The sequence below is a fragment of the Bos indicus x Bos taurus genome, chromosome 16 (genome assembly GCF_003369695.1).
Source record: "Bos indicus x Bos taurus breed Angus x Brahman F1 hybrid chromosome 16, Bos_hybrid_MaternalHap_v2.0, whole genome shotgun sequence".
Classification (NCBI taxonomy): Eukaryota; Metazoa; Chordata; class Mammalia; order Artiodactyla; family Bovidae; genus Bos; species Bos indicus x Bos taurus.
The window spans coordinates 75,860,623-75,876,424 of record NC_040091.1 but is presented as its reverse complement, the minus strand read 5'-3'; the positions used below and the strand labels follow the sequence as shown (position 1 = coordinate 75,876,424).

Genomic DNA, 15,802 nt, shown 5'->3' with positions numbered 1-15,802 from the left:
CCAAGTTTTGATTAGTTTCGGAAACTCATTGACGACTTGGTATACGGCATGTGCTCCCTGAGACTGTATCTAATACTGGAATATAGAAAAGAAAATACTATGGTTTTCTTAGAAGAGGAAATGAGGGAGACTACATTTGTGTTGCTAATTAGAGGGGAAAAATATTTTAAGTTCATAGTATTCGTTCAGTAGCTGGAAATAAATGTATGAGTGTAATAATTTTTCTTTACACTTTTAATCCAGTGCCACAGGTTATTTATTAATAGATTGGAATTTACATTTCAGAATCAGTTATCCTTATCTGATCAATATCAAGCAACTGCCAAGAACTGTAAAATGCTAGACTTTAAAAAATGTATGTAACTATAAGAATTTTGTATAGACAACATCAGTATCTTCCAGAATACCCTGTGGTGTATTTCACTGCCTGGATGGTCCAGTGATGAATGCTTTAATGTCCGTCTTTTTAGGTCATTCTAGAGAGAATTCCAGATAGGCAGTTTTGAGTGCACACTTTTACAAACATTTATAGAGATCTGCATTAAGTTTTCATAGTCAAGTTAGAAGAGAAATTGGGAGAAATCATGTGTCTCATATCCATATCCCTTAAAATGATTACCTGCTTTTGCCTTCACTGTATTCTCTTATCATAATAAAGAGAGGCTGAGAGTACACACAACAGAGAGAGAAGGGATAGAGCTGTGTGTGCAGAGCGTCCTGCCTGCATTTATTACTGGGTTTGTATGCGAAGCTCAGAAAACTGAAGCGTGCACGTCAGGGTACATTCAGTCAGTTCAGTTCAGTCGCTCAGTCAGGTCCGACTCTTTGCGACCCCATGAATCGCAGCACGCCAGGCCTCCCTGTCCATCACCAACTCTCAGAGTTCACTCAGACTCACGTCCATCGAGTCAGTGATGCCATCCAGCCATCTCATCTTCTGTCGTCCCCTTCTCCTCCTGCCCCCAATTCCTCCCAGCATCAGGGTCTTTTCCAATGACTCAACTCTTTGCATGAGGTAGCCAAAGTATTGGAGTTTCAGCTTCAGCATCAGTCATTCCAAAGAACACCCAGGACTGATCTCCTTTAGAATGGACTGGTTGGATCTCCTTGCAGTCCAAGGGACTCTCAAGAGTCTTCTCCAACACCACAGTTCAAAAGCATCAATTCATTGGCGCTCAGCCTTCTTCACAGTCCAACTCTCACATCCATACATGGCCATTGGAAAAACCATAGCCTTGACTAGACAGACCTTTGTTGGCAAAGTAATGTCTCTGCTTTTGAATATGCTATCTAGGTTGGTCATAACTTTCCTTCCAAGGAGTAAGCATCTTTTAATTTCAAGGCTGCATTCACCATCTGCAGTGATTTTGGAGCCCCCAAAAATAAAGTCTGACACTGTTTCCACTGTTTCCCCATCTATTTCCCATGAAGTGATGGGACCAGATGCTATGATCTTCGTTTTCTGAATGTTGAGCTTTAAGCCATCTTTTTCACTCTCCTCTTTCACTTTCATCAAGAGGCTTTTTGGTTCCTTTTCACTTTCTGCCATAAGGATGGTATCATCTTCATATCTGAGGTTATTGATATTTCTCCCGGCAATCTTGATTCCAGCTTGTGCTTCTTCCAGTCCAGCGTTTCTCATGATGTACTCTGCATATAAGTTAAATAAGCAGGGTGACAATGTACATCCTTGACATACTCCTTTTCCTATGTGGAACCAGTCTGTTGTTCCATGTCTTACTGTTAAGCAAATCCCATAAAGTAGATCTGTTATACATTTTATATAAACCCATTTATCATGGGCTGAGTAGTGACCAGGGGCTACCTAGAAGAGAAATGTTTAGAATGTTGCATCTTTCATCAAAGTTGCATCTTAGCACACCAATCTTACTTAAGTTGTACCTATTTCTTAAAAATTAAGTTTGTCATTTTAAAATTAAAATGGAAAATGCAAGCATTCCTCTTGCACCAGTTATCCAAGTTGCAAATGCAAAGGAAAAATGCTTAAAGCAAATTAAAAGTACTACATAAGTGAACACAGAAATCAGAAAGCAAAACAGCCTTACATATTACTGATACGGGGAGAGCCTTGGTGGTCTAAATAGACTGTCAGACTAGATGTCACAACATTCTTTCAAGCCAAAGCCCCATCCAGAGCAAGCCCCTGCCTCTCTCCAATTTCTGGAGGTTGAGAGAGCTGAAGAGGCTGCAGAAGGAAAGATCAAAGCTGGCAGAGGTCGGTTCATGAGGATTAAGGAAGGAGGCTGTCTCCATAGCATTAAAGTGTAAGGTAAAGCAGCAGTTCCTGCAAGTTACCCAGAAGACCTCGCTGAGATAATTCATGAAGGTGGCTGCCCTGAACAACAGGTTTTCAGTGTGGATAAAGATGAAACAGTCTTTTACAGGAGGATGCCATCTAGGACTTTCACAAGCAGAGAGAAGAGGTCAGTGCCTTGTTTCAAAGCTTCAGGGACAGGCTGACTCACTTGTCAGGGGCTACTGGTGCAACTGGTGACTTGAAGTCGAATCCAGTGTTCATTTACCCTCTGAAAATCCTGGAATCTCCTAAGAATTATGCACAGTCTGTGCTCTACAAATAGACTAACAGCACATCTGTTGACAGCATAGTTTACTCAATATTTTAAACCCAGTGTTAAGACATACTGCTCAGAAAAAAAATTCCTTTCAAAATATTACTGTTCATTGACAATGCACCTAGTCACCCAAGAGCTTTTTAAAAAAAATTATTTATTTTAATTGGGGGCTAATTACTTTATAGTATTGTGATTTTTGCCATACATTGACATGAATCAGCCATGGGTGTACATGTGTCCCCAGGTCCCTAACCCCGCTTCTAACTCCCTCCCCATCCCGTCCCTCTGGGTTGTCCCCATACACTGGCTTTGAGTGCTCTGGTTAATGCATCAAACTTGGACTTCACCCAAGAGCTTTGATAGATGTGGATGACAATATTGTTTTGTTTTTTTTTTTTCTTTCATGCCTGCTAACACACCATTCATTCTTCAGCCCATTGATCAAGGAGTAATTTTGACTTTTTATAATTATTTAAACTTTATTATATTTATTAGTTATTAAGTCATATTATCATATTGTTTAAAAAATAGCAGGAGATGCAGGAGACACTGATTTGATCCCTGGGATGGGAACATCCCCTGGAGAAGGAAATAGCAACCCACTCCAGTATCCTTTTTTTTTTTCTCCTTTTTCCCCTCCAGTATTCTTCCCTGGAAAGTCCCATGGACAGAGGAGCCTGGTAGGCTCCTGTCCAAGGGGTCACAGAGTGTGGCACAGCTTAGCGACTGAGCACGCACACCACACATTTAAAAAGTACATTTCTGAAGGCTGCAGCTACCACAGGTATTGATTCCTCTGATGGATCTGGGCAAAGTAAATCGAAAACCCTCTGGAAAGGATTCACCATTTTAGATACCATTAAGAACGTTTTTGATTCATGGGGAAAGGTCAAAATACCAGTGTACACTAGAGCTTAAGTAAGTTAATTCCAGCCCAGTTGGATGACTTTAAGTTGGCAGAATTCGGAACTTCATTGGTGGAAGTAACTGCAGATGTGGCAGAAATAGCAAGAGAACTAGAAGTGGAGCATGAAGATGTGTCTGAGTTGCTGCAGTCCTCATAATAAAACTCTAACAGATGAGTTGCTTCTTATCGATGAGCAAAGAGAGTGGCTTTTTGAGACGGAATCCGGATGCTGTGAAGACTGTTGAAATGACAACAAGGGGTGCAGAACATTGCATGGGCTTCATTGATGAAGCAGCAGCAGGGTTTGAGAGGATCAGCTCCAGAACATTGCGTGAGCTTCATTGATGAAGCAGCAGCAGGGTTGGAGAGGATCAGCTCCAGAACATTGCGTGAGCTTCATTGATGAAGCAGCAGCAGGGTTGGAGAGGATCAGCTCCAGGTTTGAAAGAAGGTCTACTGTGGGTGAATGCAGTCAGCAGTGCCGCAGGCTGCAGAGAGATGGTTCATGAAAGGGAGAGTCAGTTGATGCCGCAAACTTCACGTGGTCGTATTTTAGACATTGGCACAGCCACCCCAGCCTTCAGCATCCATCACCCTGATCCGTCAGCACCGTCCGCATCGAGGCCAGACCCTCTACCAGGGAAAAGATTATGACTCGCTGGAGGCTCAGATGGTGGTTAGCATTTTTTAGCAATAAAGTATTTTAACTTAAGGTATGACTTTTTTTTTTTAAGACATGATGGTATTGTACATTTAATAGACTACAGAGTAGTGTAAACAACTTTTATACGCACTAGGAAGCCAGAAATTTGACGAGATCATGTTATTGCTATATTCGCTTGTTAGCGTGGTCTAGAGCTGCGCCCGCCGTTTCTCCAGGGTCCGCCTGTGTGTAAAACGTGTCTGACGTGAGTGGGCGCAACGAATGATTTTGTCAAGCAGTTTTAATTGTTTTTACTTAATTGTATTTCATTTATAAAATGCACTTTTTTTGTTTTTTTTTTTAACTCTAGGAAGACGATTTGAATGAAACTCTGAGATCTCTCTATAACCATCCAGTACCGAAGGCAAACACCCCTGTCAACTTGAGTGTGGTGAGTCCTGAGTCCGTATTTGATGCTTTGAGCCACAGTGGTGTAGAAACCTTGCCGAGTCACCTCCCGGGGAGACTTTTCTGCCGGTGCTGACTTTACCACCTAGAGATACTGAGGCTCTCTGATACGCTTTAACTATCATAACATGATTTGTTAGAGGTATATCTTGGTAGTTGTTAAATCATAGATTTTTAAAAAAATTATATGCCAAACATAACCAAATCTGTGAGAATATTTTGGTTGTGAGGAACATTGGTTTTCAGGTAGAATCTATCCATAATAAGGAAACCCACTCCCCTCCCTGCCCCAAACAATGAGTGTAGCCCACCAGGTTCCTCTGTCCATGGGATTCTTCAGGCAAGAATACTGGAGTGGGTTGCCATGCCCTTCTCTGGGGGATCTTCTCGACCCAGGGATTGAACCTGGGTCTCCTTCATTGCAGGCAGATTCTTTACCGTCTGATCCACCAGGGAAGCCCCATGTGTACAGTGGCCCTCGTAAAATGAAAACAGTACACAGTAAGCGTTGAGAGTACACCTCATAACCAACTAGATGACAAAGATTCTGGGTGAAAAATCTCCTTTTTTCCCATTCTTCAATACATCTTTTAGTATAATCACCAAACACTGGGAATAAAAGTGAGTTTGTTGAAGCAGTAAGCATTGGTGGTACAGATTATTTACTACTGAAACTTTTAATAAACTGTGCTGTGTATAACAAAAATCACACTAGTCCTTTGGGAGGCTCTGTAAGTGTTGAGAATTAACAACCACGAAATACAGATGTTTTAATCAATTTGGCATACCAAATAGAATGTTAAAATTTACCTATGTTGATTTTGCTTCTTCCAAAGTAAGAGTAAAATATCCTAATTAAAAAAGGAAAAATATATAATGATGCAGGAGAAATGGAAGGAAAAAGCAGTCTGAAATGTCTATAATAGTGTTAATAGGTCTTTTGGAGTTCTTTTTGCAAGATCAGGACACTGTTAGCCATTTTATATTCTTTCTCTGGTAATAACTTTCTTCTTGCTTAAATTTCCCCGTGTCATGTTGTTTGATAACAGTGATTTCATTCTTCCTGTTTCTAGCGTCAGCACCTCGTCTGGCTGCTCAACACTTAATAACAGTCAGTAGTCTACAGTTTCTCCTCCTAGTCCTTTCTGTAAAAGACTATCAGATTAAACTTCCTTCAACTATATAAGGGTTTCCCCAGTAGCTCAGAGGTAAAGAACCTGCCCGCCAATGCAGGAGACCCAGGAGGCCTGGGTTTGATCCATAGGTCGGGAAGATCCCGTGGATGAGGAAATGGCAACCCACTCCAGTGTTCTTGGCTTCCCTGGTAGCTCATATGGTAAAGAACCTGCCTGCAATGCCAGAGACTTGGGTTCGATCCCTGGGTTGGGAAGATCCCCTGGAGGAGGGCGTGGCAACCCACTCCAGTATTCTTGCCTGGAGAATCCCATGGATGGAGGAGCCTGGCAGGCTGTAGTCCATATGGTCTCAAAAGAGTCTGATGACTGAGCGTGCATGCATGCGACTATTAAGCTATAAAGTGCCCTGACGACAACCTTTAATAGTTGCCCTGTTTTCTGTAGAATTTGTCCAGACTCCTGGCCTTTCAGGACCACCCACTTGTTAGCCTCCGTCCAGCTTTCCACTTTTATGTCTCACTTTTCTCCCCCTAAATTGATTCTCTACTCTGGTCACAGTGTTGTGTTCATCCATCTTCTTGAGTAGACGATGTGCTTTCCTGGTGGCACACCTTCCCCTCTTACTGAGGCCTCGGTGTGGACCGCCCGCCTCACTCTGGAGCTAGCTCAGGACCCATCTTTGTGAGTGACCTTCCCTTCTTACTGACGCCTCTGTGTGGACCACCTGCCTCACTTTGGAGCTAGCTCAGGCCCCATCTTTGTGAGCGACGTTCCCCTCTTACTGATGCCTCTGTGTGGACCACCCAGCTTTACTCTGGAGCTAGCTCAGGACCCGTCTTTGTGAGCGGTTTCCTCGCCCAGCAACACAGGGTGGCCTCTGCCCCTCTGCATCCTCATGTGTTGCTTAGTGTCCTAGTGGAAATGATCAGCAGTCGGGGGCTGGAAAGCGAAGGATACCCTGGATTTTCCACCCTTATCTGGGAGTTGTCTGCAGACATGGTTGTAGGCCTGGGTGATTTAAAGGCCAAGATGCAGAGAGGACGGAGCAGTGGCGAGGGCCTGGGGTGGAGAGGAGAGCAGAGGGAGGAGGGGCTGGAGGAGGGAGAGCAGAGGGAGGAGGGGCTGGAGGAGGGAGAGCAGAGGGAGGAGGGAGAGCAGAGGGAGGAGGGGTAGGAGGATGGAAAGCCATCAGGGTGGAGGAGCTGGAGGACGCAGAGCAGTCAGGGAGGAGGGGCTGGAAGGTGGAGAGTAGAGGGAGGAGGGGCTGGAGGATGGAGAGCAGAGGGAGGAGGGGCTGGAGGATGGAGAGCAGTCAGGGAGGACGGGCTGGAGGGTGGAGAGTAGAGGGAGGAGGGGCTGCAGGGCAGAGAGCAGAGGGAAGAGGGGCTGGAGGGCAGAGCCCAGTCAGGGAGGAAGGGCAGGAGGACACGGACAGCAGTCAGGGAGGAGGGGCTGGAAGGCGGAGAGCTGTCAGAGAGGAGGGGCTGGAGGGCAGAGAGCAGAGGGAGGAGGGGCTGGAGGATGGAGAGCAGAGGGAAGAGGGGCTGAAGGATGGAGAGCAGTCAGGGAGGAGGGGCTGCAGGGCAGAGAGCAGAGGGAGGACGGGCTGGAGGAGGGGACCAGTCAGGGAGGAGCTCAGATTTGTTGTCATTGAAGCCAGTGGAGTGCAGGTTCACGGTGAGTCGGAAGGAGGTAGAAACAACAACCAAAAATACACAAGAGTAAGAAGAAAGAATCGGTTTTCTAAAAATCGATGTTTTTCTTCGACAGAGTTGTATTTATAATGTGATTCTAACACTTTTTTAAATAGTGAATAAATATACTGTAGGTGCTAAGATTGTAGAGGCAGTTACTACAGAGAGTCGAGAAATGAAAGTGTATTCTCTAAGTTTGATTATCATATTTGTTCAAGAGTAAATGTCTTATAAAAATACATATCAGAAATATTGGACATTGAAAAACTTCACCTTTATTGATAAGTGTAAGTCAAAGATGTCTAGGCTTCTTAATACCTAAAGACTAGAAGATTTTGGTTAAAAAAAAAAAAGTCACTAAACGTGTGATATGAGGCAAGCAAGTTAACTTTTTTTGAGGTATTTAGATATACCATGAAAAGCTATTTTACTGTTCAGTTCAGTTCAGTCGCTCAGTCTTGTCCGACTCTTTGTGACCCCATGAATTGCAGCATGCCAGGCCTCCCTGTCCATCACCAACTCCTGGAGTTCACTCAGACTCATGTCCATCGAGTCGGTGATGCCATCCAGCCATCTCATCCTCTGTTGTCCTCTTCTCCTCCTGCCCCCAGTCCCTTGCAGCATCAGTCTTTTCCAGTGAGTCAACTCTTTGCATGAGGTGGCCAAAGTACTGGAGTTTCAGCTTCAGCATCATTCCTTCCAAAGAAATCCCAGGGCTGATCTCCTTCAGAATGGACTGGTTGCATCTCCTTGCAGTCCAAGGGACTCTCAAGAGTCTTCTCCAACACCACAGTTCAAAAATATCAATTCTTTGGCACTCAGATTTCTTTATAGTCCAACTCACATCCATACATGACTACTGAAAAAAACATAGCTTTGACTAGCAGACCTTTGTTGGCAAAGTAATGTCTCTGTTTTTCAATATGCTTTCTAGGTTGGTCATAACTTTTCTTCCAAGGAGCAAGTGTCTTTTAATTTCATGGCTGCAGTCACCATCTGCAGTGATTTTGGAGCCAAAAAAAATAAAGTCTGACACTGTTTCCATTGTTTCTTCATCTATTTGCCATGAAGTGATGGGACCGGATGCCATGATCTTCGTTTTCTGAGTGTTGAGTTTTAAGCCAACTTTTTCACTCTCCTCTTTCACTTTCATCAAGAGGCTCTTTTGTTCTTCTTCGCTTTCTGCCATAAGGGTGGTGTCATTTGCACATGTGAGGTCATTGATATTTTTCCCGGCAATCTTGATTCCAGCTTGTGTTTCATCCAGTCCAGCATTTCACATGATGTACTCTGCATATAAGTTAAATAAGCAGGGTGACAATATACAGCCATGACATACTCCTTCCCGATTTGGAGCCAGTCTGTTGTTCCATGTCCGGTTCTAACTGTTGCTTCTTGACCTGCATACAGGTTTCTCAGGAGGCAGGTAAGGTGTTCTGGTATTCACATCTCTTTAAGAATTTTCCACAGTCTGTTGTTATCCACACAGTCAAAGGCTTTGGTATAGTCAATAAAGCAGAAGTAGATGTTTTTCTGGATCTCTCTTGCTTTTTCAATGATCCAACGGATTTTGGCAGTTTGATCTCTGGTTCTGTGCTGTTAATGACTGGCAAAACTCGGATGAAAAAGTTTTGTGATGTCAGGTTAAAATTGATGGCCTTAGGAATTTTTCTTCCTTCACAAATGGAAAAGAAATTTCTTTCATATTTTCTATTAGAAAAAAATGACAAATCTTGAGAAACTACTGTGATTTTCTTATAATTTCATTTTCATGAATGTTTCATCACATGAGTTTTCAAGACTTGCATTACAGTCTATTAGAATGTCACACAGAGATTTTATGAAATGTTAATATCTAATGTCGGAGAAGGCAATGGCACCCCACTCCAGTACTCTTGCCTGGAAAATCCCATGGACGGAGGAGCCTGGTAGGCTGCAGTCCATGGGGTCGCTAAGAGTCGGACACGACTGAGCAACTTCACTTTCTCTTTTCACTTTCATGCATTGGAGAAGGAAATGGCAACCCACTCCAGTGTTCTTGCCTGGAGAATCCCAGGGGTGGGGGAGCCTGGTGGGCTGCTGTCTCTGGGGTCGCACAGAGTCGGACACGACTGAAGTGACTTAGCATAGCGTAATATCTAATGCAACTGCTTGTTTTGAAAGTATATTTCAGAGTCATTAAATACCCACAGAATACTCTTAGTTGAGAATGAAAGAAAGTACTTCATGATTTTTCTAGCATAAAACTAGCAAATCAGCATTTAAAACGCTTCAGGTATTTTCAACAGATAATGTGGCTACATGGGTTTTTCTCAAATACACAGCAAATTGTTGTGTAAATTTCTCCCTTGAAAGTAAAATATTCATTTTTTTTCTCTCGCGTATTGTAAGAACCAAGAGATATTTTTTGCCAGTGAGCAAGTTCTGAAAGAGCAGCCCTCCTTAGCACGGGTGAGTTCAAAGGACATTGGCTTCTGAAAATCATTGGGAAAAATCACTGCAAAATTAATTACTTCCATCACTGTCTTTAACATTCACCCCAGTCCTTTGAGAAGTGGTAAATTTCCTTCTTAATCATTCAGATTATATTTTCTGTTTATACTATCTTTTAAAGCATAGCACTGAAATACAGTGCCAGTAAATATCTGTCCCAAGAAAAGTGACTGCTAGAGACCAGATCCAGGCTCACCCTCCTGTGAGGGGCGTGGTGTCCGGCTGGGCTCGCTGCATGGGCGTGGCCTCATGTTTGTCACGAGGCTGCGGGACCTTGTTTTTCCGCCTGTAAGTCGTACCTTGTGACTGTGCCCACTAGCTTCGCTCTGATGAGTTTGACGGTGCTCAGTCTTGCTAGGATGATTTTCCCCCTTCAGTCTTTAACTATAGGATAATATTAACTAGGTCCTTATGTGAGATAGCAAAATAATTTTGGAGATTAATATGAACAGAAAATAGAACGATTTTGGTGATTGAATTGTACTGTGATTCTGTGTGGTAAGATCTGGGAACGTTCTGTGAAATGTCAGGGTGCACGCTGTGCCTTTTGTGTGACTCTGTCTATGAACTAACTGCTGTATTGCTTTGAGTATTATAAAAGCTAATTAACATTTGTTCAGTGGTATATAAAAGTCATGTTTTGGGGTGAGAAATTACCTTTCAAGAAGTTTTAAATATTAAAAATTACTTTTTATTGCTGCTTTCTAAATAACACAGTGGCTGATATGTACAGAAGAAATTTGTGATGACTCAGTCTTAATACATTTTGATATATTCTTGGGTAAACAAGCCTTTCCTCAGGCTCCCTAAACGAAATGTGTTAAAATTATCTATCTTTCTATAAGTAATATGCTGTTTTGGTCTTAATACACTTTTTCTAAGATTATTATTTCAATTTTAAAATGAAATATTTTTAATCAACACTTTTCATATGAGCAGCTTATTGTTAAATCTCCTGTAAACCTGCTATATTATAAGAGTCTCTCAATTTCAACAAATCCTGGGCATCAGTCCTTGATTTCTCAATTTAGTTGATATATTTTTAAAATTTAACCTCAAATTATACATAATGCTACCAAATTTTAATTCTCCTTTTCTTATGTGATTTATTTCCATTGACCAGCATTCCTGCTTCATTGCCCCTGATGTAACTGGACTGCCAACCATCCCCGAGAATGTAAGTTTTCTGTTTTCTATTCTACTGATATGAATTTTATTTTGGTCTCACAGTTGAAGTATTTCTTGGTAGAGAAATAGAATACATTGTAACTGTTTGTGAGAAAAAAAATGAAAAAATTAAGAATAATGGTGTCATCTCTTTTGCTTTATGTATGTGCTACTTTACCTCCTTTACATCGATTATAGATAAGACAGATTATATGAGAAAACCTCTTTCTGCCATTTGAGATAGATCAGTAGGATAGTCTGTACTCGGGTTCTGAGCTCCCTGGATCAGGCAGACAAGGTGTCTCAGCGGATGTCTCCTGGTTATGGGAAAATGAGCGTGTGCGGTGGGAAATACTTTCACGGAAATAGTCCCCATCGTCTTTAGGTTCCTTGTGTATATAGCTCTGTTCAAATCTCAGATGTTCTCTACTCAGTATCCTGATTTTTAATTGAAGTAATAATATATGTTTTGTAAGGCCTGAAGGATACTACCAGAAATTATAAAATTGCCACATTTTGCATTTTATTTAGAGTCCTGATTGTATCCTTGCTAGAAATATTTTCAGTGTTTTAGTGGTTATTACAAATTAAAATTCTGCAGAAAAGTTTACCTGGGTGAATGGAATTGACAGGTACACTTTTGGATACTGTGTGAAAAGGAGATGTTTCCTTTTGTAAGTTTCTTTTTTTCCAGCTTCATTTTGGGAAGATAAAAAGAACCATTATAAATAATTCTATCAGAAGTGAAGGAAACATCAACTCAGGAATATTTATTATTTTTATATGTACTAAACTCTGCTGTCCTCCGGAAAATGAACCTACTGAGTGTTTGGTTTCCAGAAGCACCTGGGTTGTGAGTGAACAAAGCACAAGAAGACAGCGGTAAACTTCCTGAGACGGAAGCAAGGCTGTCAGTGGGGTTTTTAGTAGAGATGAGCTCAGTTGCCTCCTGTGAGAAGATTGCATTCAGCCGAGGTAGACCGTCAGACTCAGAGGTCATCTCCCAGGCCCTCAAGTCCTCTGTGGGCTGCTGCTGCTGCTGCTGCTGAGTCACTTCAGTCGTGTCCGCCTCTGTGCGACCCCATAGACGGCAGCCCACCAGGCTCCCCCGTCCCTGGGATTCTCCAGGCAAGAGTACTTGAGTGGGTTGTCATTTCCTTCTCCAGTGCATGAAAGTAAAAAGTAAAAGTGAAGTCGCTCAGTCGTGCCCGACTCTTAGCGACCTCATGGACTGCAGCCTAGCAGGCTCCTCCGTCCATGGGATTTTCTAGGCAGGAGCACTGGAGTGGGTGCCATCGCCTTCTCCAGTGGGCAGGACCTCTGTTTGGGTGTCTGGAGGCTGACTGACTCGATATCTGCATGCCTGCCCCTCACCTAGAGGCTAGAAGGGAGGGACCCTGACTTGCATTAACAGCCCCAAGTTGAGGTTTTGTACCTTTCTTAAATTTATTAATAAAAAGCTAGCAGCTTGATTTAGCAGACTTCACTTTTTTTTTTTTTTTTTTTTAAAGGCTATGACTTTGAAAGTCTTAAAGAACCATTCTAAGGAAAAAGTGCCTCTGAGAATAGAAACTTTTTTTTTGGAACCGAGAAAAAAATTTAACTTTTTATTTTATGTTGGTGTATAATCGATTAAAAAGGTTATGATCGTTTCAGGTGAACAGCAGAGGGACTCAACCATCCGTGTACATGTATCCATTCTCTCCTAAGCCCCGCTGCCATCCAGGCTGCCATATAACACTGAGCACAGTTCCATGTGCTGTACGGTAGATCCTTGTTCGTTATCCGTTTTAAATAGAGCAGACTGTACATGGCCATCCCAAACTCTCTAACTGTCCTCCCCCGCATTAGGATATTTCATTTCTAAAAAGTCCTATTTAGGGAAATACAGAAAAGGAAAAGCAAGGGCCTATATATAAGGCAGCCTTTTGCATTGGGAAGTAATTCCCCATCTAGAAATTATCTTTCTTTGAGATTACAGGAACAGTGTTAATGTTGAATGCCATAAAACTATTTTGCATTTTCAACAGTGGAAACAGAAGGTGAGGTAGGCTTCAAATAGAGAAAACAGGAAATGAGTCTCTCCACCAAACTCGGCATCACTTGGTGGTGGTCACAGGTTCTAATGCCTTGCTATGATTGCCAGTTTCTCCTGAGAAAGTTTCTACCTCACAGAAATGGAAGAAACAATTGGATTTAGTGTTTTCTTGCTCAACTAAAGGTTTTGGTCTTCTGGGTCATGATCCCTCTACTCCTCCAGTTTTAGTTTATTGTCGTCTCTTATATGTTGCTTTCTGATGCATTTGTTTGAGTACAGAAAATTAAAAATAAGAAGAGGATCTAAAGTGAAAGTTTATATAGGCTAGCCCAATTTTGTTCTTACGTGGGGAAGATAATTTTAAGTGTTATGTCAAGGAGTCAAATTAAACTGACACTTTTATTTAGTTATAGTGGTATAAAGCTGGCCCGACATGGAATATAAACGAGACCCTCCTTCATAAAGACCCAGAGGTCTGCTTTATAAGCCCGTCTCATTGCCGGGAAACCCCATGGGCAGAGGAGCCTGGTGGGCGGCAGTCCGTGAAATCACAAAAGGGTCGGACAGGACTTAGCGGCTGAGCGACGCCACCGTCTGTGGTTGCCTTGCGGCAGTGCCCAGCCTAGAGCGGCAGTGCCCAGCCTTTTGGCACAAAGGAGCAGTTCTGTGGAAGCCAGTTTTCCTATGAATGATGTGAGGGGGACGATGGTTCCAGGATAAGTCAAATGCATTACATTTACTGGGTACTTTATTTCTATTATTCTTATGTTGTAATATATGAATGAGATAATGACACAGCTCACCATAATGCAGAATGAGATCACCGGGCATTATATTCTCATAAGGAGCACCGAGCCTAGACCCCTCCCACGCGCCATTCACCGAGGGGTTCAAGCTCCAAGGAGAATCTGATGCCACCACTGGTCTGGCAGTAGGCAGAGCTCAGGCGGTAATGCCAGCGATGGGGAGCGTATGTCAATACAGATGAAGCTTCTCCTTGCCTGTCTACTGCCCACTTCCTGCAACCTGACCCTGCTCCCAGCAGGCCATGGGCTGGTACAGGTCGATGACTGGGGTCTGGGGACCCCAATCTATCCTATCAACCCATGGTATCCCTTGCTGAGTGGTTGGCACACAAGGAGAGACTCAGATGTGCTTTCTGGAGCAGCAGTTCTCAGAGTTCAGGGTGCCTGTAAGAAGCACCCACAGTGCTTGTTGAGAAAAGAAATTCCCAAGGCTCCACTCCCAGCAGGCTGGGTAGGGGCCCAGGAAACTGGCTTCCTGTACGCGTGTCTGGAGCCGGGGAGGGGGAGAGAGAGTGGGGATGCCCTGATCACCCTCGGAGGACACTTGCCCAGAACAGGGCTGTGTTTCAAATAAGAACCGAAGGCTCCATGCTTGGCGTGGCGGCGGAACCAGAACTGCATTTACTTATGAGTAATTTTTACTAACATCCTCCGAACGCGGGTAGCCCGCGGTGGCTGTTGGCGCTGTCCCCGCACCTCACGCGGTTGTCTTTGCCCATGCAGAGGAACCTCACGGAGTACTTCGTGGCCGTGGACGTGAACAACATGCTGCAGCTCTTCGCCAGCATGCTGCACGAGAGGCGCATCATCGTCACGTCCTGGAAGCTCAGCACCGTGAGTACCGCCCCCCAAGCCCATGCTCTGCGCATGCCCCGCAGGCGCCATCTGCATACTCCTGACTCCCGGCTTTAGTCCGCCGCGGAGCACAAAGATCTGATTTATGGAAGGCGTTTGCGGGTGCATTAAGTCAAGTTAATTATTTCTTCTTATCAGAAGATGAGAGTTTTTTTTTTTTTTTCCTTTTTCACTCCCTGGAGTTCATTTTAGTGCCTTCTACCATATAAAGAATTCTTAAGAGCTATTATGAGATCTTTATTATTCACTTGAGGCGCTTTTTCCATTGGAGCTACTTGAAAGAAATCAAGGGGCTGGGATAATAGCGGCTACCCTAACCTGGTAATAGGTGGATTCATCTTTGTTGCCAAGTCGTGGTGGGGGAGTGGATGCTATAATAGTTCTGATTTGGAGAAGCTCTTCAGACTGATAATAACTTAAAAGTCAAAATAGCATTTTTTTTTTTTTTCAAATCACAGGTTTTATGTCACTCACTGAAATGTTCTTTTGGAAGGTCTTCATTACTGTGGAAAAGGCAGGGAGAATAGGAGTTTTGTTGGGTCCTAGAAAAATATTCAAAAGTATTTTTCTAGATTTCCTAATCTTTTTTCCTGCTTTAAGCATTAAAATTAAAATTTTTGACTTAAAAATGTAATATAAATGGAATTACAGTTGTGGGTAATATATATTTATTAAAAAAACATTATTTAATATCCCATGAATTACCTTCCTTACAAATTTAGCTAACTGATAAAAATAAGATACTATTTTTATGTTCTGTTTCCTGGTAGTACAAATAAAACCTTTATTTTATAATGTTTTAGTGTCTTAGAGCAGAAGGAGCTTCAGGATCTCTCTAGGATACCTATTTGCTGCTAAGTCACTTCAGTCGTGTCCAACTCTGTGCAACCCCATAGACGGCAGCCCACAAGGCCCCCCCGTCCCTGGGATTCTCCAGGCAAGAACACTGGAGTGGGTTGCCATTTCCTTCTCCAATGCAGTAAAGTGAAAAAGTGAAAGTG

The 15,802-nt window shown here is 42.9% G+C and overlaps 1 protein-coding gene across 7 annotated transcripts in view; it reads left to right on the top strand.

Moving 5' to 3' along the window:
- DENND1B (DENN domain containing 1B) overlaps nucleotides 1–15,802 on the top strand; it is a 271,030-nt gene that overhangs the window by 129,988 nt on the left and 125,240 nt on the right. For 4 of the 7 annotated variants that reach the window (XM_027565777.1, XM_027565774.1, XM_027565773.1 and 1 more), the window contains 4 exons: nucleotides 4,515–4,595; nucleotides 9,834–9,893; nucleotides 11,059–11,112; nucleotides 14,670–14,780. In XM_027565777.1, the coding sequence (XP_027421578.1) occupies nucleotides 4,515–4,595; nucleotides 9,834–9,893; nucleotides 11,059–11,112; nucleotides 14,670–14,780 (306 nt within the window). The remainder of the gene's footprint in view (nucleotides 1–4,514; nucleotides 4,596–9,833; nucleotides 9,894–11,058; nucleotides 11,113–14,669; nucleotides 14,781–15,802) is intronic. The other 3 variants (XM_027565776.1, XM_027565775.1, XM_027565780.1) reach the window with 1 other exon arrangement.